We start from the raw sequence: 19,340 nt of genomic DNA, 5'->3' as shown, positions 1-19,340 counted from the left end.
ATTCCTTTCTCTTCCATCTTTTCATTTCATTCATTTAGGCAATGGGGTTAAGTGACTTGCTCAAAGTCACACAGCTAAGTAACTATTAAATGTCTGAAGCTAAATTTGAATTCAGGTTCTCCTGACTCTGGGGCTCATGCTTTATCTACTATGCCACCTAGCTGCACCAGACTCGATCTTTTAAATATATTATTCCTAAAAATTTGACTCCCACTTTTACCTTGCCTATATATGCTCCTTCTAATTGCCCGAATAAATAAGAAAGTTCATATGAGTTAGCAGTTTCCTCTTTCTGTACAGGAACATAAGCAGTTCAACATCATTAAGTTCCTTATGATTTATCTTTCTTGTTTACCTTTTTATGTTCCACTTGAATCTCATTGAACATCAAATTTTCTGTTCAGCTCTTGTTGTTTCATAGGAAAGTTTGAAAGTCCCTATTTTCATTGAATGTCTATCTTTTCCCCTGAAAAGAGAGTATATCTAGTTTTGCTAGATAGTTGATTCTTGGTTGTAATCCAACCTCTTTTGCCTCTCAGGATATTATATTCCAAGTCCTATGAGTCTTTAATGTAGAAACTGCTAAATCTTGTGTTGTCCTGACTGTGGCTTCATGATATTTGAATTGTTTCTTTCTCACTGCTTGCAATACTTTCTCCTTGAACTGAGCGCCCTGAAATTTGGCTATTATATTTTTGGCAGTTTTCATTTTGGTATCTCTTTTAGGACATGTATGGTGGATTTTTTTCAATTTCTAGTTTATCCTCTGCTTCTTGAATATCAGGACAGTTTTCCTTGACAATTTATTGAAAGATGAAATCTAGGCTCTTTTTCGGTTGAGGCTTTCAGGTAGTCCAATAATTTTTAAATTATCTCTTCTGGATCTGTTTTTCAGGTCAGTTGTTTTTTTTTCAGTGAGATTTTACATTTTTTCTAATTTTTCATTCTTTTGGTTTTATTTTATTTTCTTGATTTTTCACAAAGTCTTCAACTTCCCTTTGCTTCAATCCATATTTTAAGAATTATTTTCTTCATTGAGCTATTGTATCTCCTTTTCCATTTGATCACTTCTGCTTATTAAGAGATTCTCCTCCTCATTAACTTTTTGGATCTCATTTCCCATTTATTCCAGTTTGGTTTTTGATGTTACTTTCTGCATACTTTTTTTTTTTAGGGTTTTGTTTTATTTTGTTTTTTGCAAGGCAAACGGGGTTAAGTGGCTTGCCCAAGTTCCACACAGCTAGGTAATTATTAAGTGTCTGAGACCGGATTTGAACCCAGGTACTCCTGAATCCAGGGCTGCTTCTTTATCCACTACGCTACCTAGCCGCCACCCCTACTTTTTTTTTTTAATCTCCTTCACCAAGCTGCTCTTCTCAATTTTTCCTCTACCTTCCTTACTGGGTTTTCAAAATTCTTTTTTTTTTCCTTGGAGGCTTTGGATGTAGAAGCTTTGACTTAATTATCTTCTTCTGGTTGTGTATTTTAATCTTCCTCATGACCATGGTCAAGTTTTTTTTTCCTCTTCTATTGTTTGCTTATCCCCCCAGCCTATGACTCTTATTTTTTCTTTGTTAATGTAGGCTCTGTTTCTGGTGCGGAACATGTACCATCCCTACCTTTTGGGGATTTTGAAGCTGTTTTCAGAGATACTTCTAGGGACCTTCAAGATTTCAGTTCTCTGGTTTTATGATCTAAAGATAGATTATTATGACTACTCTCCTGGCCTGTGGGTGGACCACAAGTACTTCCTTCTGCTCTGTAACTGTGAGGAGGGTCCCTGCTCCATTGTGGCAATAAGCTCTGTTGTACTTCTACTCTTCCAGCTTCTAGGGCCCCAGACTGTGACTTAGATCTGATTATGGGCAAAGCAATAGAGACCTACCTCAGTGATAACAAAGAGACCCCTGTAATTTCCTCCTGACCCCCTTACCAGATGTGGGCTGAGAGCTCTGGAAACAGCTGCCTCTGTTACTGCAGTGGCTCCTGAGCCTGGCTGCTGGGATGTGGTCTGCACTGCTGAGACCTGGGCTGAATCTCACTCCAGTGATAGACTTTTCCTTCTGCCCTTCCAAGTGGTCCTTGGCAATCTCTGGGCTGAGAGTTCTGGAAACCGCTACTGATCCGGATGCCCTGCCATCTCTTCCTGGATTGCTAGGGCAGGTTCATTTCAGCATAGCCCACCCTATTCTGTCCTCCTCTTCCTCCTCTTTCACCCTGGAGCAGTAGACTCTTCTCACCCCATCTTCCAAGTTGTCTTGGACTGGAAAATTGTTTCACTCAGTCTTCTTGTGGGTTCCACCACTCTTGAATTTGTTTAGAGTCATTATTTAAAGATATTTGGAGTAGTTTGGGGTAAAACTTGGGTGAGTCCCTACCTTTACTCTCCCAGGCCCCCTCAGCTTTTTCTACTGTCCATACAAAAAATTTGCCCACATGTCATTTTTTTTTCTGTTAGGTGGTGTTACTATATTTGTGGCCTTATATGATTATGAAGCTAGAACTACAGAAGATCTTTCTTTTAAGAAGGGTGAAAGATTTCAAATAATTAATAATACGTGAGTATTACACTATTTCACTGGAAAATATTGTTAAATCAGCTTGTGATAGTCTGTAAACCGAGGATAAGAAAATTGTAGCCACTCAAAATAGTTATGGATAAAGTAATATTGTAAATCAATTAGCATTAGGTAATAAGATTATAATTTCAGAGGTAGTGTGACTAATAAATTATGAAGCCTGTATCTTGGTTCTATATGAACAGTTCATGTCTCTAATCACACTAACTCAGCCTACTGATAGCCTGTGGTTAGACCTCCTCTGCCTTTTATTTCTTTGTTTCACTTTAAACAAAATTCATCATGTAATTTTTAAACGTAGGTTTGTTATTTTTTCTTTCTGTTATCCTCTCAATCCTCACTTCCTTCTCTTACTTGCCATTAAGCCATAATATAAATTGAAGAAAGTTTATTTTTCTTATTAGTATTTTAATCATATTAGTTCAACTTTTTATATATATATTTTTTTTAAGATTTTTGCAAGGCAAACGGGGTTAAGTGGCTTGCCCAAGGCCACACAGCTAGGTAATTACTAAGTGTCTGAGGCCGGATTTGAACTCAGGTACTCCTGACTCCAGGGCCAGTTGCTGTATCCACTGAGCCACCTAGCCACCCCTATTTTTGTTTTTCTTAAAAAACAAAAACTTGAGTCTCTAAAACTAACTAAATGGTTTTACTGAGTGTGGCCCTTAATTGTTCCCTTCTCCATTTACTTTACCTGGTTTGCTTTTTTTTTAAGTTATGAAAATGCTTCATAGTGAATACTATAATTCATAAGTATAATAATTCAATTACAATTTCAGGAAAGGAAGTAATTATTGTCTTAACTATTCTTTACTGAATTTTATATCTTTTTAAAAAATATAATCTGGGGCTGCTAGGTGGCTCAGTGGATACAGCAACTGGCCCTGGAGTCAGGAGTACCTGAGTTCAAATCCGGCCTCAGACACTTAGTAATTACCTAGCTGTGTGGCCTTGGGCAAGCCACTTAACCCCGTTTGCCTTGCAAAGACCTAAAAAAAAAAAAAAAGCAAAAAAAAATAATCTTTTCCAATTAAATGTACAAACAACTTTTTGAGATTTCCTTTTTGGCTAAATTTTGTGTTCCAAATTATCTCCCCTTTTTTTTATATCCTAAAATGTTTTCACTGTTCTAGTATCTAATAATTCAGTGCTTTTAAACAAGAGAAACAGTTTTGATTTTTATAAATATTTTAATTTATGCATTTAATTGCATTACTAATGTGAGATGTGTTTCCATCCATTTTGTTTGCCCTACTTTGAGAAAAGAAGAAATATACCATTTTGATTTATAAAACAAATAAGTTAAATGATAACTATTTGCCTTGCCATAGGAGCCATCACATTAAAACACATGAGAACAAGCTCTTCTAACATGATGATTTACTTTAAAAATATTTTTCCTATCTAAAAATCCAAGTTTACTTATATATAAACTTAGTAGAATCCTTTGTAATTTGTGCTCATAATTGCAAGACTGGTCAGAAATGTGTTCTTGCTTCTATTTGGGAAATCCTGAGAATATTTTACTAGATTCCCTTTTATAATTTTATTCAGTGTTAACATCTTGCTTACTAGAGTGCTAAATATCTCAATCTTTTTCTAAAATGAATAAAAGGAGCAGTGACGTTTTTAATGTAATATTAAAAAGTGAAATGTAAGAAAAACTGGGCAAATAGTAAAGGCTTATCATTGCTCCTCTGGTTGCTTAATTTTAAGAATTTGTTATTGTTTTAAATCCTTTTGAAATTTTGAAAGAATTATACAAAAAAGAAAATCTTTTATTTTGTTGTTATATTTCTTTGATAATTGAATGGATCTGTGATCTATCACATAGTACTTCCTTCACAAACACAGATCATAACTACCACTACCCTATCTCTTCAAGCTGTATATCTTGTGAAGTTCTTGTCTATGTCATCTTTTAAATCACTTCTGATGTGTTAGGAGGCCTTTCTCCATTATCTTTTTTAAATATTTTCAGGATACCAGCTAACATGTTCAGTTGTCATCTGACAGATTTGAGTGGCTCACCTTATTTTTCCAGTCATACAGGTCAAATCAATTAATAAATCATTTCTTGACCTGGTGGAGTTTACATCTTACAGAAGGAAGAGAATATTCAGAGAAAGAAAAAAAAATAAGGTTATTTGAAGAGGAAATGTGCATTAACAACTGAAGAAATCAGAAAAACTGGCTCCTGATCTGAGCCTTAATTTTGTTTCACTGCTTCTTAAACACAAATTGTCACTTGCTGTTTTTATAATTGAAATTTAAAAAAATAGTCTTACTTATTATAATTTCTTAATTTGTATAAGTTATTTTTGTATATCAAAGTCCAAATATTAGTGAGGTTAACAAAAATAACAAGAACAACAAAATTGAATTATTACTCTTGTTAAAACTTAAAATGGAAAATAACATTTCATATATTATATCTTGATTATTAATGTATCTATCTTGAAGTAATTGCTATTGAATTTGTTACAGGGAAGGAGACTGGTGGGAAGCAAGATCCATAGCTACAGGAAAGACTGGATATATCCCTAGCAATTATGTAGCTCCCGCTGACTCCATTCAGGCAGAAGAGTAAGGCACTACTTCATATATTATTTATACTTTTTCCAATTATGTTTCAACATGCAATCTACAATGATGTAATAATAACCACAAAATTTTATGCCAATAGTAATACTACTAATGTATCCTATTAATAGAAGATATTATGTGAAACTCAATAATCAGTGATAACTACTTAAGATCATAAAAAGTGAGCATTCAGTAAAAAAAAGTATTTTAAAAATGACAAGAAATCATGGATTCTTTGACAGCCCCTTAATGGAAACATCCCTCTCCTGTATTTAGCATCAAACCCATTTTCATGTTCTGTAGTTTTACTCCTTAAAAAAGTTTACCCTTTGTCCCAAGTAGTTATTGATAATATTAACTTTAAACTGAGTTTATCATGTAAACTTTAAACTGTCTTTTAATTTCTCCCTTGTAAAATAATAGGGAAAAAATTTAGCAAGTCAATTAATTTTTCAGAATATTATTTTTCTTCACTGTACAATCAGAAGAATTGTACTCAAAGTTTCTTTCCAGCTGTATATAATTTTTTTATAATTGTCATTTTATGTTCTCTAAAATATGCAAATATTTCCTTTGGTATTTGTAAAACATGTGTACCTTTTAGGGAAGACATTGCTGTGCAATGGAGATAAAGTGTTAGACTTCAATTCTGATCCTGTGTTGGACACTTTACTAGTCAGGAGAATACAGGCTAGACACATAATTTCTCTGAACCTGAGTTTTCCTCATCTGTAAAATAGGTGTAATGAAAATATACCAAATACCTGCCTTACAACATTATTGTAAAAAGCAAATGAGATCGGGCATATAAAATGTTTTGTAAACTTTGAAATGAAATATGAATTTTGATTATATTTGTACTATTATATACTTTTCATTTTAGCTCATTATATAATTATTCTGTATTCCAACTATATAACACAGATTTTTAGTTTTCTATTTCTTCTGTGGATTTAGAAAGGGCAACATAAATTTTGCTATTATATCTATCAAAGATGATCAGTCTATTAAGAAAACTTCTATTAAGAATTTTACTTTAAGAAGATTCACATAAGTAAATTACTCTTAGTTTTCCTATTCACATAACACAGTTATCATTAATTTATTATTTTAGCTTATTAATTTGTATGTGTATAGGTAGGATGGAATAAAGTTTCAGTATTCAAGAATCTTCCTAATGGAAAAATTCCCAATAATTTGGACATGATATTAGTAATTCTGATTGCACATTGGAGATATAAATACATATCCAGGACACATATCATGGATACCATTGTAATTATATCTCTTGCCACATTTTCCCTGTGTTTGCTTGATGTTGCTATTAACACAGATGATCCAAGATATTTTTATAAATTGAATTTGTTTTTAAAGTTTCTAGATTTGTATGTGAAATTAATTTCAAATGTTTTTTTCTTCATGGCACAGTGTTTTTTGCTGTTTTGAGTCACACTATACAACAGGAAAGACTTACATGAATTTGCAAATGTAGATTCCATAGAGTTTGCAGCACACTCTGCTAAACACCCCTCACCATACCCTTTGAACATGAGTTGGGGGCAGTTAGCTGAAGATAGATTACCGAACCTGGAGTAAGAAATCTCCTTGAGCTCAAACCTTACCTCAGATACTTATTAGTTTTGTGTGACCCTGGCAAGTCACTTAATCCTCTTTGCCTCAGTTTCCTTAACTATAAAATGAGCAAGAGAAGGAAATGAAAGTATCTTTGCCATGAAAACCTTAAATGAGGTCACAAAGAGTAGGATATGATTGAAAAAACTGAAGAACAAATAATTCATAGAGTTGGTTTTAAGATAATTTTTATTTTCATCTATGCCAAAAATTTGCATGAAAAATTAAAATCACTTTCTATATTTAATTATTTAGCCTTTTCTTATGATATTTTCAGCTATCTGAATTATTTTTTCTTAATAACTTAAGCCATTTAATGTGAATATATAAAATATTAACTATTACATTTCACTGTCACTTTTTTTCCTGTTGTATATTTGTCATTTTCCTGTCTTTGACTTCATCTTTACATCCTAACATATCATTCCTGCCCCCAGATGGTATTTTGGCAAAATGGGCAGAAAAGATGCTGAGAGACTACTTCTAAATCCTGGGAACCAGCGAGGGATCTTCTTAGTAAGAGAAAGTGAAACCACCAAAGGTATGGATACCTTACCAAAATGATATATTTCTTATCTAAAATAGCAAATGCTTTTTATAATGATATTTTTAAGAAGGTACCATTAAAAGTATTCATTTTTCCTAGGTGCTTTTTCCCTTTCTATTCGTGATTGGGATGAGATAAGGGGTGACAATGTGAAACACTACAAAATTAGGAAACTTGACAGTGGTGGATACTATATCACAACCAGAGCACAATTTGATAATTTGCAGAAATTAGTCAAACACTACACAGGTAGGTGAAAACTTTTTTGTTTACTTAATAACTATAAATTTTTTAAAAATAAGATTAGTAATCTACTTTCAATAATATGCTTCCTCAAATGGGTCCTCACTGAACCAAGGCAGTCCATTTGATTCCCTACCTTGCTCTCCAGAAACTATTATAGACTTTCTCTTCCTTCTTTTTAAGGCTCCCATATCTCTTCCTTTCCCTCACCCCATCCCCCCAGTACCTTCCCTTTTGCATCACTGAAAAATTGTGGTCATTTAATTTTAGCTACATTTCCCTTCATCTCATAATCTCTCATTCTTTCCCCTGATGTCTAACAAAGAGCTAACCCTTCTCCTTGCCAAGACCAGTTCCACCAGTCTTCTACTTGATCCCTCAAATCTACCCTTGCAAACAACCCCCTTCAGATCTTAAGTTGCTTTTTATCTACTGTTTCCTTCCTTACCCTTTAAGCAGGACTAAATCTTCTCCATTCTCAAAAAAATCTTCATTAGATCCTACTATCCACTCACATATGGCTCCCTTCTCTTTTTCAGCAGACTCCTTGAAAATGTTGTCCTGTGTCTGCTTCCCTCGTTTTCCTACTCTTTATAATCTCACTTCATATGTCATCATGCAACTAAATACTTTCTTCAAAATTAATAACCATGTCTTCTTTGTAGGACAACTAGGTGGCATGGTGGATAGAGCATCAGCCCTGGAGTCAGGAGGACCTGAGTTCAAATTTGGCCTCAAACACTTAATAATTACCCAGCCGTGTGACCTTGGCCAAGTCATTTAACCCCATTGCCTTGCAAAAAAAACTCACAACATCTTCTTTGTAAAATCTAAAGGTCTTTTCTCAGGTTTCAACTTTCTTGACCAATCTGCTGGATTTGACATTGATTGTGCCATGTTTTTATATACTGTCTTCTCTCACTACTTTCTCCTAGTTCACCTCCTTACTTATCTGGCTCTTTATTCTCAATTTCTTTTGCTGTCTTGTCATCTCTATCATACCTCTTAATTGTAGATATTCCCCAAGATTCTATCCTAAGACTTCTACTCCCGTAATGGTCTCATCAGCTCCTAGTTTATCATGACTCTTTAAATAAATCCCAGATCTAGATATATAACTCCAATTTGTCCCCTAGGTTTAGGTTGTATATCTCTGATTACATCTGACACTCATATATCTGAAATTGAACTCATCTTTCCCTCAAAACTTTCGCTCTTCCAAACCTTCCAATTTCTTTTTGAAGACACCAGCATTCTTTTACTTTTTTAATCTTTGCACCCTAGACTCCTCACTCTATCTCTTGCATCTAACTCCTCTCCACATACACACATAGGCCCTCTCAGCTTCTTTATTGTTCTCCCTGCCTTAAGCTTCTCAACACTGATGTCCCTCCTATATACTGCTGCCAAAATAATTTTTCTTCAGCATAGATCTGACCTTGTGATTTTCCTACTCATTCAACTTCAGTGGCTTTTTTTTGCTAGGAGAGGGTTCTTACTCTGGGGTCTATGAACTAGGGTTTTTCTAACTACATTTTTTATGTTCACTATATTTAAATACAATTTTTTACCCTTGTAATTTTACATCTTTTAAGCACCATTGGATATCACTACTTTGAGATCCAGATCCATTGGCCATCTTTCTGTTGCTCACAGGCAACCACTACTGACTATCTCCCCTGTTGGAGTAGACCACCCCCTTTCCCCCCTCATAGACTCTATTCCTAGCATCCTGTGCATGAAACTGCTAGTGTCCTCCTTCCCTCTTAAGTACACACCTGCTGTGTGTGTGTGTGTGTGTGTGTGTGTGTGTGTACTTTTTAATTTTTTTTTGGCTTTTGCAAGGCAATAGGGTTAAGTGATTTGCCCAAGATCACACAGCTAGGTAATCATTAAGTGTCTGAAGCTGGATTTGAACTCAGGGACTCCTGACTCCAGGGTCAGTGCTCTGTCTGCTGCACCACCTATCCACCCCTACTTCCTTCTTGAGTACACACCTGCTGTGTTTATTTTTGTTCACTGTACTTGTTTCACCTATTAGAACACAGGCTTAAAACGTGATTCTTAATCATTTGACCCTCTTTACTATATAGATATTGTTGAGTAAGTTAACATTGTATAGCTTTGATAGTTACATGAATTTTGTTATTTAAAATTTTTGTTAAAAGATGAAATTGTCCTTTTTATATTGATTACTAATGTTCTGGGCTCTGTATTCATTACTTTAACAAATACTACTTCATCCAATAAAGAACATTTATCTATTGGATATAATTTAATTTTCTAAGTAATGAAATTTCAAGTGCATTTACATTTAATTCCCCAGAACATGCTGATGGCTTATGTCATAAGTTAACAACTGTGTGTCCAACTGTGAAACCTCAGACACAAGGTTTGGCGAAAGATGCTTGGGAAATTCCTCGAGAATCTTTACGTCTAGAAGTTAAGCTGGGCCAAGGATGTTTTGGTGAAGTATGGATGGGTAAGAAGCAGTGGCTTTTCAACAGTCTTTTGCTCCAAATCTGTCATTTCTTTGGTGAGAGCAGGCAATTCCCCCAAATGGAATTTCTTGTTACTAACCTTAAATCCACCCAATTGTATTATTTTATTTGGGCTATTTAGATATGAATTAAAATGTACAACTGGAAGATAATTTTTAGCATTAAGATTGAAACCTAAAAAAAACAGATTGAAAACTGACCTTATAGTATGTATTAACATATGTAGTAACAATATATGGCATATAGAATAGCAAGGTCCTAAGTGAATTAAATGTTTTGATTCACAGTGATTTGGCATATCTAAGAATTAAGAACTTTAGCTAATGTCAGAGCTGCTGACTCCAGGAGGAGACAGAAAGATATGAAATTCTCTGACTGGTCACAGTCTCTTCTTAATTGGTCTCCCCTGCCTCAAAGTTCTCAACACTGATGTCCTTCATAGACCTGACTGTGTGACTTTCCCATTCATTCAACTTCAGTGACATTCTTTGGCTAGGAGAGGGTGCCTGCTGACCACTGAGTGAAGTGCTTTACAGCAATTGTTTCATTGAATCTTCACAAGAACCCTGGGGGTGGGAGAGGTGCTATTATCATCCCCCTTTTACAGATGAGGAAATGAAGCAAAGTAGGGCCAGGATCTGAGACTAGATTTGAATTCAGGCCTTCCCACTCCAGGCCTTATTTTTATCCCTTGTGCCAACAGCTGCCTATAGTATGAAATATTTGCTAAAGCAATAAAATACAAATCACATTGTGGGAGTAGGAATGTATTGCAGCATAAAATCAGCATCTTGGAGTTCGGAGTTCTCATGAAGTAAAATCTAGATTTTTTTGGAATGAAATCATTTTGTCATGGAGCTGTAGTTTTGTCAGTGTATCTCTTCCATTGACAGAGATTACCATCCCTCTGCAACTTAATAGATGTTCTATAAACATTCCTCTGATCAGGATTTATTATATGAAAGCCAACTAGATAAGATTTCTGAGGACTTTGTGTCCTCAGAGAATAAGCATCCTTTAGTAGACCTTTCTTCAGCCTTTCCCAGTGTGGTAGGTCTTTCTATCATGATCTTTGAGAGGCTAGGTTCTTTCTGAGAACTCCCAAGATGAGACACTGGGATAGGACTGAAGCGGAGGAGTACAAGTCACACAGTTTAGGGTTCATTCTGTCCATATCAGCAGCCTTGTAAATTGGAATAGTCAGTCCATTAGATAATAGCCTCACTTCTGTATAATTAGTAACATTCCAGGGCTTATCTTTTTTTTTCTTCTTCCAAACTCCAGACATCTCAATAAGATTCATGTTCTATAAAATTTGTAGCTGTTACTTGTTTTATCTGCTACTCAATTTGATTTTTGCTACTGTTTTCACTGTTAAGCTTGAAATTTGGCACAAATGACTTTAGTTGAAAATCTTCCAAAACTTGCTAAAATAACAGAAGTTGTTATTTCCCTAGGAACATGGAATGGAACCACAAAAGTAGCAATCAAAACACTAAAGCCTGGTACAATGATGCCAGAAGCTTTTCTTCAGGAAGCTCAGATCATGAAGAAACTGAGACATGATAAACTTGTTCCACTGTATGCTGTTGTTTCTGAGGAACCAATTTATATTGTTACTGAATTTATGTCAAAAGGTATGTTCATTATAGATTGAGTAGAAATGAACATCTTCATGTCATTAAATGTTTTTAAGACTATTTTTGGATAATATTCTTATGTGTAAGTTTTTTATTGTATTAAGCATGTTTTTAAAAATATGTTTTCAACAAAATAGATTTTGTTTTTATAAAGGAATATGAAATTTGGTGGGTTTTCTTAGAGGCAAGTGAGAATGAAAAATTAATGGGGTGGCTAGGTGGTGCAGTGGATAGAACACTTTCCCTGGAGTCAGGAGTACCTGGGTTCAAATCTGGTCTCAGACACTTAATAATTACCTAGCTGTGTGGCCTTGGGCAAGCCACTTAACCCCATTTGCCTTGCAAAAACCTAAACAAACAAACAAACAAAAAGAATGAAAAATTAAAATAGCAAGGGAACAATCATGTGTTTAGAGCCTAAGACAAATCAAATAGGATCTCAAACAAACTAGGGAATAAACTTCAGGGAAATGTTCAGATGTCCTTAATTTAAACATTCAACTTGGAAATATCCCAATATTCGAATGACACCCTCATCCACATGAACTTGGAATTCTATCATATTCTCATCATATGTGATAGCCCCTCCTCCCTATATCTAATTCAGACCCTACTTCTCACTTTACTTACTCATGTGGATCTGGAGAAATGTCTTTAATTACCAAGAACAGGTAGTGTGATAGGAGAAAATTAAGTTAATTCCTAGGGTTGCTACCTACTTTTTCCCTGTTGTTTTATCCAGAATAATTCTATTAATCCCAAGAAAATTTATCCTCTCACCAGATTTACTCTGCCCTAGATTTCTATGAGTGAGATGTCCAGATTAAAGCTTTTGTGGGAGGAGGGGAGAGGAAGAGCAAGTAGAGATAGAAGCTGGGATGAGTCAGCAAAAAACTGAAAAACAGCCTGTTTTTTATTGGTGATAGTTTTGAAAATTATTTTTATTTTTCAAATAGGTATTTTTAAATATATCTGCCTACCCCCTACCTGTTCCCCATCTTTCTCCTCTCCCATGTAAATTAAAACAAAAAAACATAATTCATTATGTAGCTACATAGTTGGCATAGTCTTGATTTAATTTAATTCCCACACTAGCTATGTGCAAAAAAGTCTTCTTGACTCCTTATCTGAAATGTAAAGCTTGGTGCTCTATTCACTGTGCCACATAGCTGCTCATTTGCTCAATGGAGCTCTTTAGAGACTGTGGTTAAATATATATGTGTGTGTATGTGTGTGTGTGTGTGTGTGTGTGTATATATATATATATATATATATATATACATATGTATATATGTATATATGTATATATATGTATATTTTTGGATTTTCACAAAGCCAGGGGTTAAGTAACTTGCCCAGGGTCACCCAACTAGGTAATCTGTGTCTGAGGTCATATTTGAACTCCTCCTGTCCTCCTGACTCTAGGACCAATGATTTATCCATTGTGACACCTACCTGTCCCTGTTCCCCACCCACCCACTACTTAAATCTTTGATCAAAATGGTTCAGTACTGTTCAGGCCAACGATGAGAAAATTTGATAGCCTTTTTCAGTCTTTATATTTCTAGCCTAGCATTAAATCTTTTGATGCTGTTGTTTATCAATTTGTAAACATTTTCTAAACTCAATTTAATTGGGTGAGAATTTAGTAAGTTCAGTTAGACTTTCCACATCGAGATTCTCCCCATTGTGATTTTGATATATCATAGGTCAACAAAAGAAATTAAATGGGAATGGGGGGGGCGATGTTTGCAGAAACCACAGATGACACAGAGACTATGAGCAGACTATGAGCAAATACTTAACCCAGATTTTACAAAAAAAAAAATTGTAAAATTTATGGTGTATAAACACTGCATAAAAGAAAAAGAAAAAAATTCAAACTTCTCTGGAACAAAGGGAGAGCCAAAAATTTTTACTTTGATTTTCCAAATCAAGGGGGCACAACATCTCTAACCCCTGAGATGTGGAAGGCATAACTATATCTATTCTATACCTGCTATATACCAGGTAAGTGCTATATTATAAAGAAAAAAAATGAAATAGTCCCTGCCTTCAAGGAGTTTTTGAGGTGCTGCTTTCTCCTGATTGTCTACCTGGCTGACCACTTTCTCATACTCTTTTGTTGCCTCATTATCATTATCCATCCTTGGTCCTTATGTTGCCTCAGTCGTATGTTATGATCAGCTTTCCTCTACATGTTTTTCCTTGGTGATCTTAGTTTCCAAAGAGACAGCATATTTCAGTAACTGAGTTTAATTTTATCTCCAAGTGACTGGAAAAGATTTTTTTTTCCTTATATCCTTGTACTATTTGCTTTCCTGTTTATTTTACTGCTTTATAGTCTATGATATACTGAGTATTGCCTAATTTTGTGAGCAGTGCTAATTCCTATATTACAAACAAAAAAATGATCCAGTGGGTAGGACACAGACCCCAATAGCCAAGGTTTACCCTGGGGAAGTCTCTCAACTGTAAAATATTAGTTGTCCTTCATTCTTGAAGAAGACCATGATGTGAGGGAAGTGACACCATGATATGAACTGGAATTGAGTGAGGGGGCTGTGCTAAGTGACCAAATTCATTCTGTCCTCCAGACTCACTCGATCCAGTGGCCACATATGAACCAGCTAAAGTATAAGTTATCTGAGGCCAGATTTGAACTCTGGTTCTCCTGATTCCAAGGCCACTACTCTATCTACTATGCCAACTATAAAGTGGGGATCATAATATTTACCTAGCCCACAGTGGGAATCAAATGAGGTGATGTTTGTTAAAATACTTAGCATAGTGTCTGGCACAGAGGAGATGCTGTGTAAATGGCTTAACTCTCATTTATGTGTAGAAGAAAAAGGAATCTGTGCCTTCTCTATAAATTCTATACTATTCATCTTGTAAATAGGTTGCCCTGCATATATTTGTTTACATGTTGTCTTCCCCATTAAATTGTAAGCTCCTTGAAGGTAAGGATTATCTTTTGCATCTTTTTGTATTTCCAGTGGTTGATACATGACTCTTATAGGTGCTTAATAAATGGCCACTAATATATTGAAATAACTACATTCATTGACTGTCCCTTCTTTGGGTTCCTGTAGATGTCTTTCAAGAAATGAGATTCTATCCCAGGCATGAGTAATTTTGTCTCCCTTACTTCAATTGAGCAATGTCATCCTAAATTCTTCCCCTTCTCCTGTTTCCTGGGATGGTAACATGCCTTTTAAAGCTTTCCCTCAGGGCAGCTAGGTGGTGTAGTGGATAGAGCACCAGCACTGGAGTCAGGAGGACCTGAGTTCAAATTCAATCTCAGATAGTTAATTTCCTAGCTGTGTGACTTTAGGCAAGTCATTTAATCCCATTTCCTTGCAAAAACAAAAACAAAAGCTTCACTTCCCTTATCCCTTCTGTGATGTGAATTTGCACATTCCCCAGGCTTTACTAATCTCTGGAATTGTCTAGAGTTCTTTCTTCCTTCTGGTGATCCTAGTGACTCAATTGTTTACAGATAAGACCCCAGTGAGTCTCCTTTGAGGTCAGGGATTGTTCTTAATTTTGTCTTTGTAGCTACCTTGCTTTACTCAAAGTAGTAACTTTAAATACATCTTAAATTGAATTGAGAAACTATCAAACAAATTGCTGGTATGAACTCTGAACTTGTTCTGCTCCCAGCCCTTTCCTTCCTGTCCTTCACTTTGTCTTTCTCCATCTTAATCAGATTGACCTTTCCTGTCTCTTGTTCGAGTGTAAAAATTTCTAGTTACAACTCTGCCCCCTGACATTTCTAGTTATTTCAAGGACTGTCATAGAATTGTCAGATAGTAAATTTTGATTCATTTTAACTTCAAAATAAGCCCCTGAACTTTCCTTCTTTGCAGAAGTGTGGAATGTTTTATAATACACAGACCTAGTTGTGTTAGTTTTGCTGAATTTCTTTCTTCTTTGTTATAAAACATGGTTTTTTGGGCATGGGAGGATGGATATATTTATTGGAAAATGAAGATAACATAAAAATAAGATATCAATAAATTACTTTTTTTTAAAAAAGGTCTAAAATGTCATATAGAACTTTTAGAAAGGGTTAGGGTAGGATTGTATTGCTGTAATAACTCTAGGACATTATTTCAAGGAGTTGGGAAAACACTGACTTTGACTGGAAGTCTGCTAAGTGATATTTATTATTCTTCCTTCCCATCCCTTACTTTAGGAATTGGACACAGAGAGGGTGGTGGGGGTGGGGCAAGATGGAAGTAACCAGAGAAGAAAATGGGTAAAGAAGTTACTAACTTTCAGAAAACTGAAAGATTTCAAGATAATACCCTTCCAAAAATAAAAAATATTGATACTTCAGTGGTATTAAGTAGGATGTTAAATTTCCAAAATGTTATTTGTTTTATAATTCTTTTTGTTTTTCTTCTCTTTTATGAAATTTTCCTATTTTAGGAAGCTTATTAGATTTCCTTAAGGAAGGAGATGGAAAGTATTTGAAGCTACCACAACTGGTTGATATGGCTGCACAGGTACTTATGTATTTTTATAAATGACTTGAAAAGATTTCTCAAAATTAAGAAAAATCTTAGAAAGTGTAGTGCTTTTTAATTATAGAATTGAGTAAGGAGACCATAGATATTACCTAGTACAACTTTTCTTTACTTTGTAGACAGAAAAAACTAAAACCCAGAGAAGTTAATTGATTTGTTTAAGGTTTCATAGCTGACTGATAATCAGAGCTAGAACCAGAAAAACAAGTTTTTGCTTTCCTAGTCATTGGTGCTTTTTGTTATATCACTGTCTTCTTTTTTATTGTTATTTTTTATTTTTTTTTATTTAGGTTTTTGCAAGGCAACGGGGTTAAGTGGCTTGCCCAAAGCCACACAGCTAGGTAATTATTAAGTGTCTGAGACTGGATTTGAATCCAGGTACTCCTGACTCCAGGGCCTGTGCTTTATCCACCTAGCCTCCCCAATCACTGTCTTCTTAAAAAAAAAAAAACAAGTAAAAGACAAGTAAAGTTTTAGAATTATATTTGGGTAATTGCTCTACCTGTAAAGAAAAATTCATACTTTTTGGATACATTTTTGTTTCTAATTCTAGAGATCGTTCCTAACAAACATCCAAACAGCAAACATTTATGAAATTAATTCCCAGAGAAGATAGTTGATTATCATTTATTAAAGGAAAGGAAAGATGTGCCCTTTAGCTTTGGCAATGTGGTCCCAACATTATATTTGATCAGATTCATTACATCTCCATATTGAATTTATTTAACATTTTGATAGTCAAACATTTATCTATATAAACTCTGTTTTCCTTGTTCATGAAATTTTAATACATCACATGGACATTAAATTTTTCTGTTTTGCAATCTTTAATTTCAGATGAATTATAAGAAATAAGAAATCAATGATTACCTTTTTATAGACAATGTATAAATTAAGTTGGCATTTGATTCTGTAGTTAAAAAGTCATTTAATGGGTCACTAAAAAGAATAGTGTAGTGTACTGGCAAGAAAACAGTGGGTTTTGGCTTTGGAAGATGAGTTCAAGGTCACGTTCTGCAATTTAATAATTTTGTAACTTTGAATAAGTCATTTAATCTCTCTGAGCCTAGTATGCTTATTAAGAATGTATAGGATAGGGGGTGGCATAGTGCAAAGAGCACCAGCCCTGGAGTCAGGAATACCTGAGTTCAATTCTGGCGGCAGGCACTTAATAATTACCTAGCTGTGTGACCTTGGACAAGTCACTTGACCCCATTTGCCTTGCAGAATCCTTAAAAAAAAACCCAATGTGTAGGATAATGCCTACTATTGAAGTTTTCTGTAACACTTCAATGAGATGCATGTGAAAGGAAATTGCAGTATTTTACTGCTTACAATGTATTTAAAAAATATAAAGCATTATAGCAAACTTAAGCTAGTACTATCTAATCTTCTTCACTGGTCTGTGATTTTTGTCAGTGTGAGCTTTCCTTTTATTGACTGCTATGGATGAGAATTTCTCTAACCAGTCAATTAATAAGCAGTTATTAAACATCTACTCTGTATGCCAGTTTCTGTGGTTAGCTCTAAAAGATACAAAAGTAGACAGAGGTAGTCTCTGAGAATTCTTGTAGTCACAGAATTCCTTACCCTCTGAAGAACATGGTGATGAGCCTCTAAATTTAGCCAGGAGCATCCTTGAATAACAAATAATACAATACATTATTGGACCAGTATTCAAAGTCTTTCCAGCTTGGTGAAGGGCTTGTCACAGCTTGCACCTGTTAGCAAATCCTTCAGAAACCCATAGGCAATCTCACTTCAAGATGATGCAACAGAATAGACCTCTTATGGACATATTTCATATTCATATTTTTGGGTTAACAGAAATTACTTTCTGTTTGGAAGGTTTTATTCCATGGAACTGCTTGTAGAATAGTAATAAATAATAATAAAGTTGAAAGCGATTGAATAATGTGCATTTAGGGATATTTCTGATTTTTGAATTTATGTGCACAAAATTGTTTTATGAACCCAGTACCCCTCACTGGGTTGGGTACCTGAAGCAGTGTAAAATCAAGGAATTTGATGTTGGTTGGTTGGCATGTTAGCTTTCTGATATATAGACAAGCCTTTATGCATTCTTTACTTATTCTAATACTCTTTTAAGCCTTACTAGTTGGAAGATGCATGAACTACCTTGTTTCATTACATATATTCCCAGAGCTTATGTTGGCTATGCTCTTCCATGAATTCATGTTAGGCTGTATGAAATTCAAAGTTTTTTGTGGTGGTGTGATAATTTATCTTCATTAGCAGTGCTTATGAATATGTATGATAACTACATGTATTAGTTTACTTAAAAGTCTTGATCTGGAATGGACTGATGGACACTCATACTAACGTTCTTCTTAAATTCTTATTACCCAGTCTTTCCTGAGATTAATACTGATATAATGTATTCTACAATCATACAACCATGTGTCCATATGGTGAAAGATGAGCAAAAACTCACTATTCAAAATCCAAACTTCTTTTCTAATCTCAATTTTAACTTGGTTTCATTATTATTAAATTGATATTTCTCCCATTATCTGTTAGATACACATCACCAGAAATTTGCATTTCTTATCTTGCAAAATGTCATTTTACCAGTCATCTAACTCATATCTAAAGTAGTCTCTAAATTGTTCTATTCAATTTCTTCTCAAGATTGCTGATGGTATGGCATATATTGAAAGAATGAACTACATCCACCGAGATCTTCGTGCTGCTAACATCCTTGTAGGAGATAATCTTGTTTGTAAAATAGCAGATTTTGGACTGGCAAGGTTAATTGAAGACAATGAATATACTGCGAGGCAAGGTAAAGTATTTTTTGGAGTTTTCTTGGCAAAGAGGGTAGAGTGGTTTTCCATTTTTTCCCCGAATTATTTTACAGTTGAGGAAACTGAGACAAATAGGGTTAGGTGACTTAGCCAAGGTAACACAATTAGTAAGTTTCTAAGGTCACATTTGAGCTCAGGTGTTCCTAACTTTGAGCTCATCATTCATTCACTAAGCTAGCTAATCACCTCAAGGTAAAACTAATATTTTAGTAAATGTTACCTTATTTTAGAATGAATTTGTATTGA

At 34.7% G+C, this 19,340-nt stretch overlaps 1 protein-coding gene across 4 annotated transcripts in view; it reads left to right on the top strand.

Moving 5' to 3' along the window:
• YES1 (YES proto-oncogene 1, Src family tyrosine kinase) overlaps nucleotides 1-19,340 on the top strand; it is a 102,194-nt gene that overhangs the window by 59,656 nt on the left and 23,198 nt on the right. For all 4 annotated transcript variants that reach the window (XR_012471986.1, XR_012471987.1, XM_074204039.1 and 1 more), the window contains exons 3-10: nucleotides 2,459-2,558; nucleotides 5,070-5,168; nucleotides 7,238-7,341; nucleotides 7,447-7,596; nucleotides 9,917-10,072; nucleotides 11,549-11,728; nucleotides 16,169-16,245; nucleotides 18,919-19,072. Coding sequence is in view for 2 of the 4 variants with exons in the window: in XM_074204039.1 (XP_074060140.1) it covers nucleotides 2,459-2,558; nucleotides 5,070-5,168; nucleotides 7,238-7,341; nucleotides 7,447-7,596; nucleotides 9,917-10,072; nucleotides 11,549-11,728; nucleotides 16,169-16,245; nucleotides 18,919-19,072 (1,020 nt within the window). In the remaining 2 variants the exon portion in view is untranslated. The remainder of the gene's footprint in view (nucleotides 1-2,458; nucleotides 2,559-5,069; nucleotides 5,169-7,237; nucleotides 7,342-7,446; nucleotides 7,597-9,916; nucleotides 10,073-11,548; nucleotides 11,729-16,168; nucleotides 16,246-18,918; nucleotides 19,073-19,340) is intronic.

The sequence above is a fragment of the Macrotis lagotis genome, chromosome X (genome assembly GCF_037893015.1).
Source record: "Macrotis lagotis isolate mMagLag1 chromosome X, bilby.v1.9.chrom.fasta, whole genome shotgun sequence".
In the NCBI taxonomy this organism is placed as follows: domain Eukaryota; kingdom Metazoa; phylum Chordata; class Mammalia; order Peramelemorphia; family Peramelidae; genus Macrotis; species Macrotis lagotis.
This window is presented reverse-complemented; position numbering and strand designations above follow the sequence as displayed.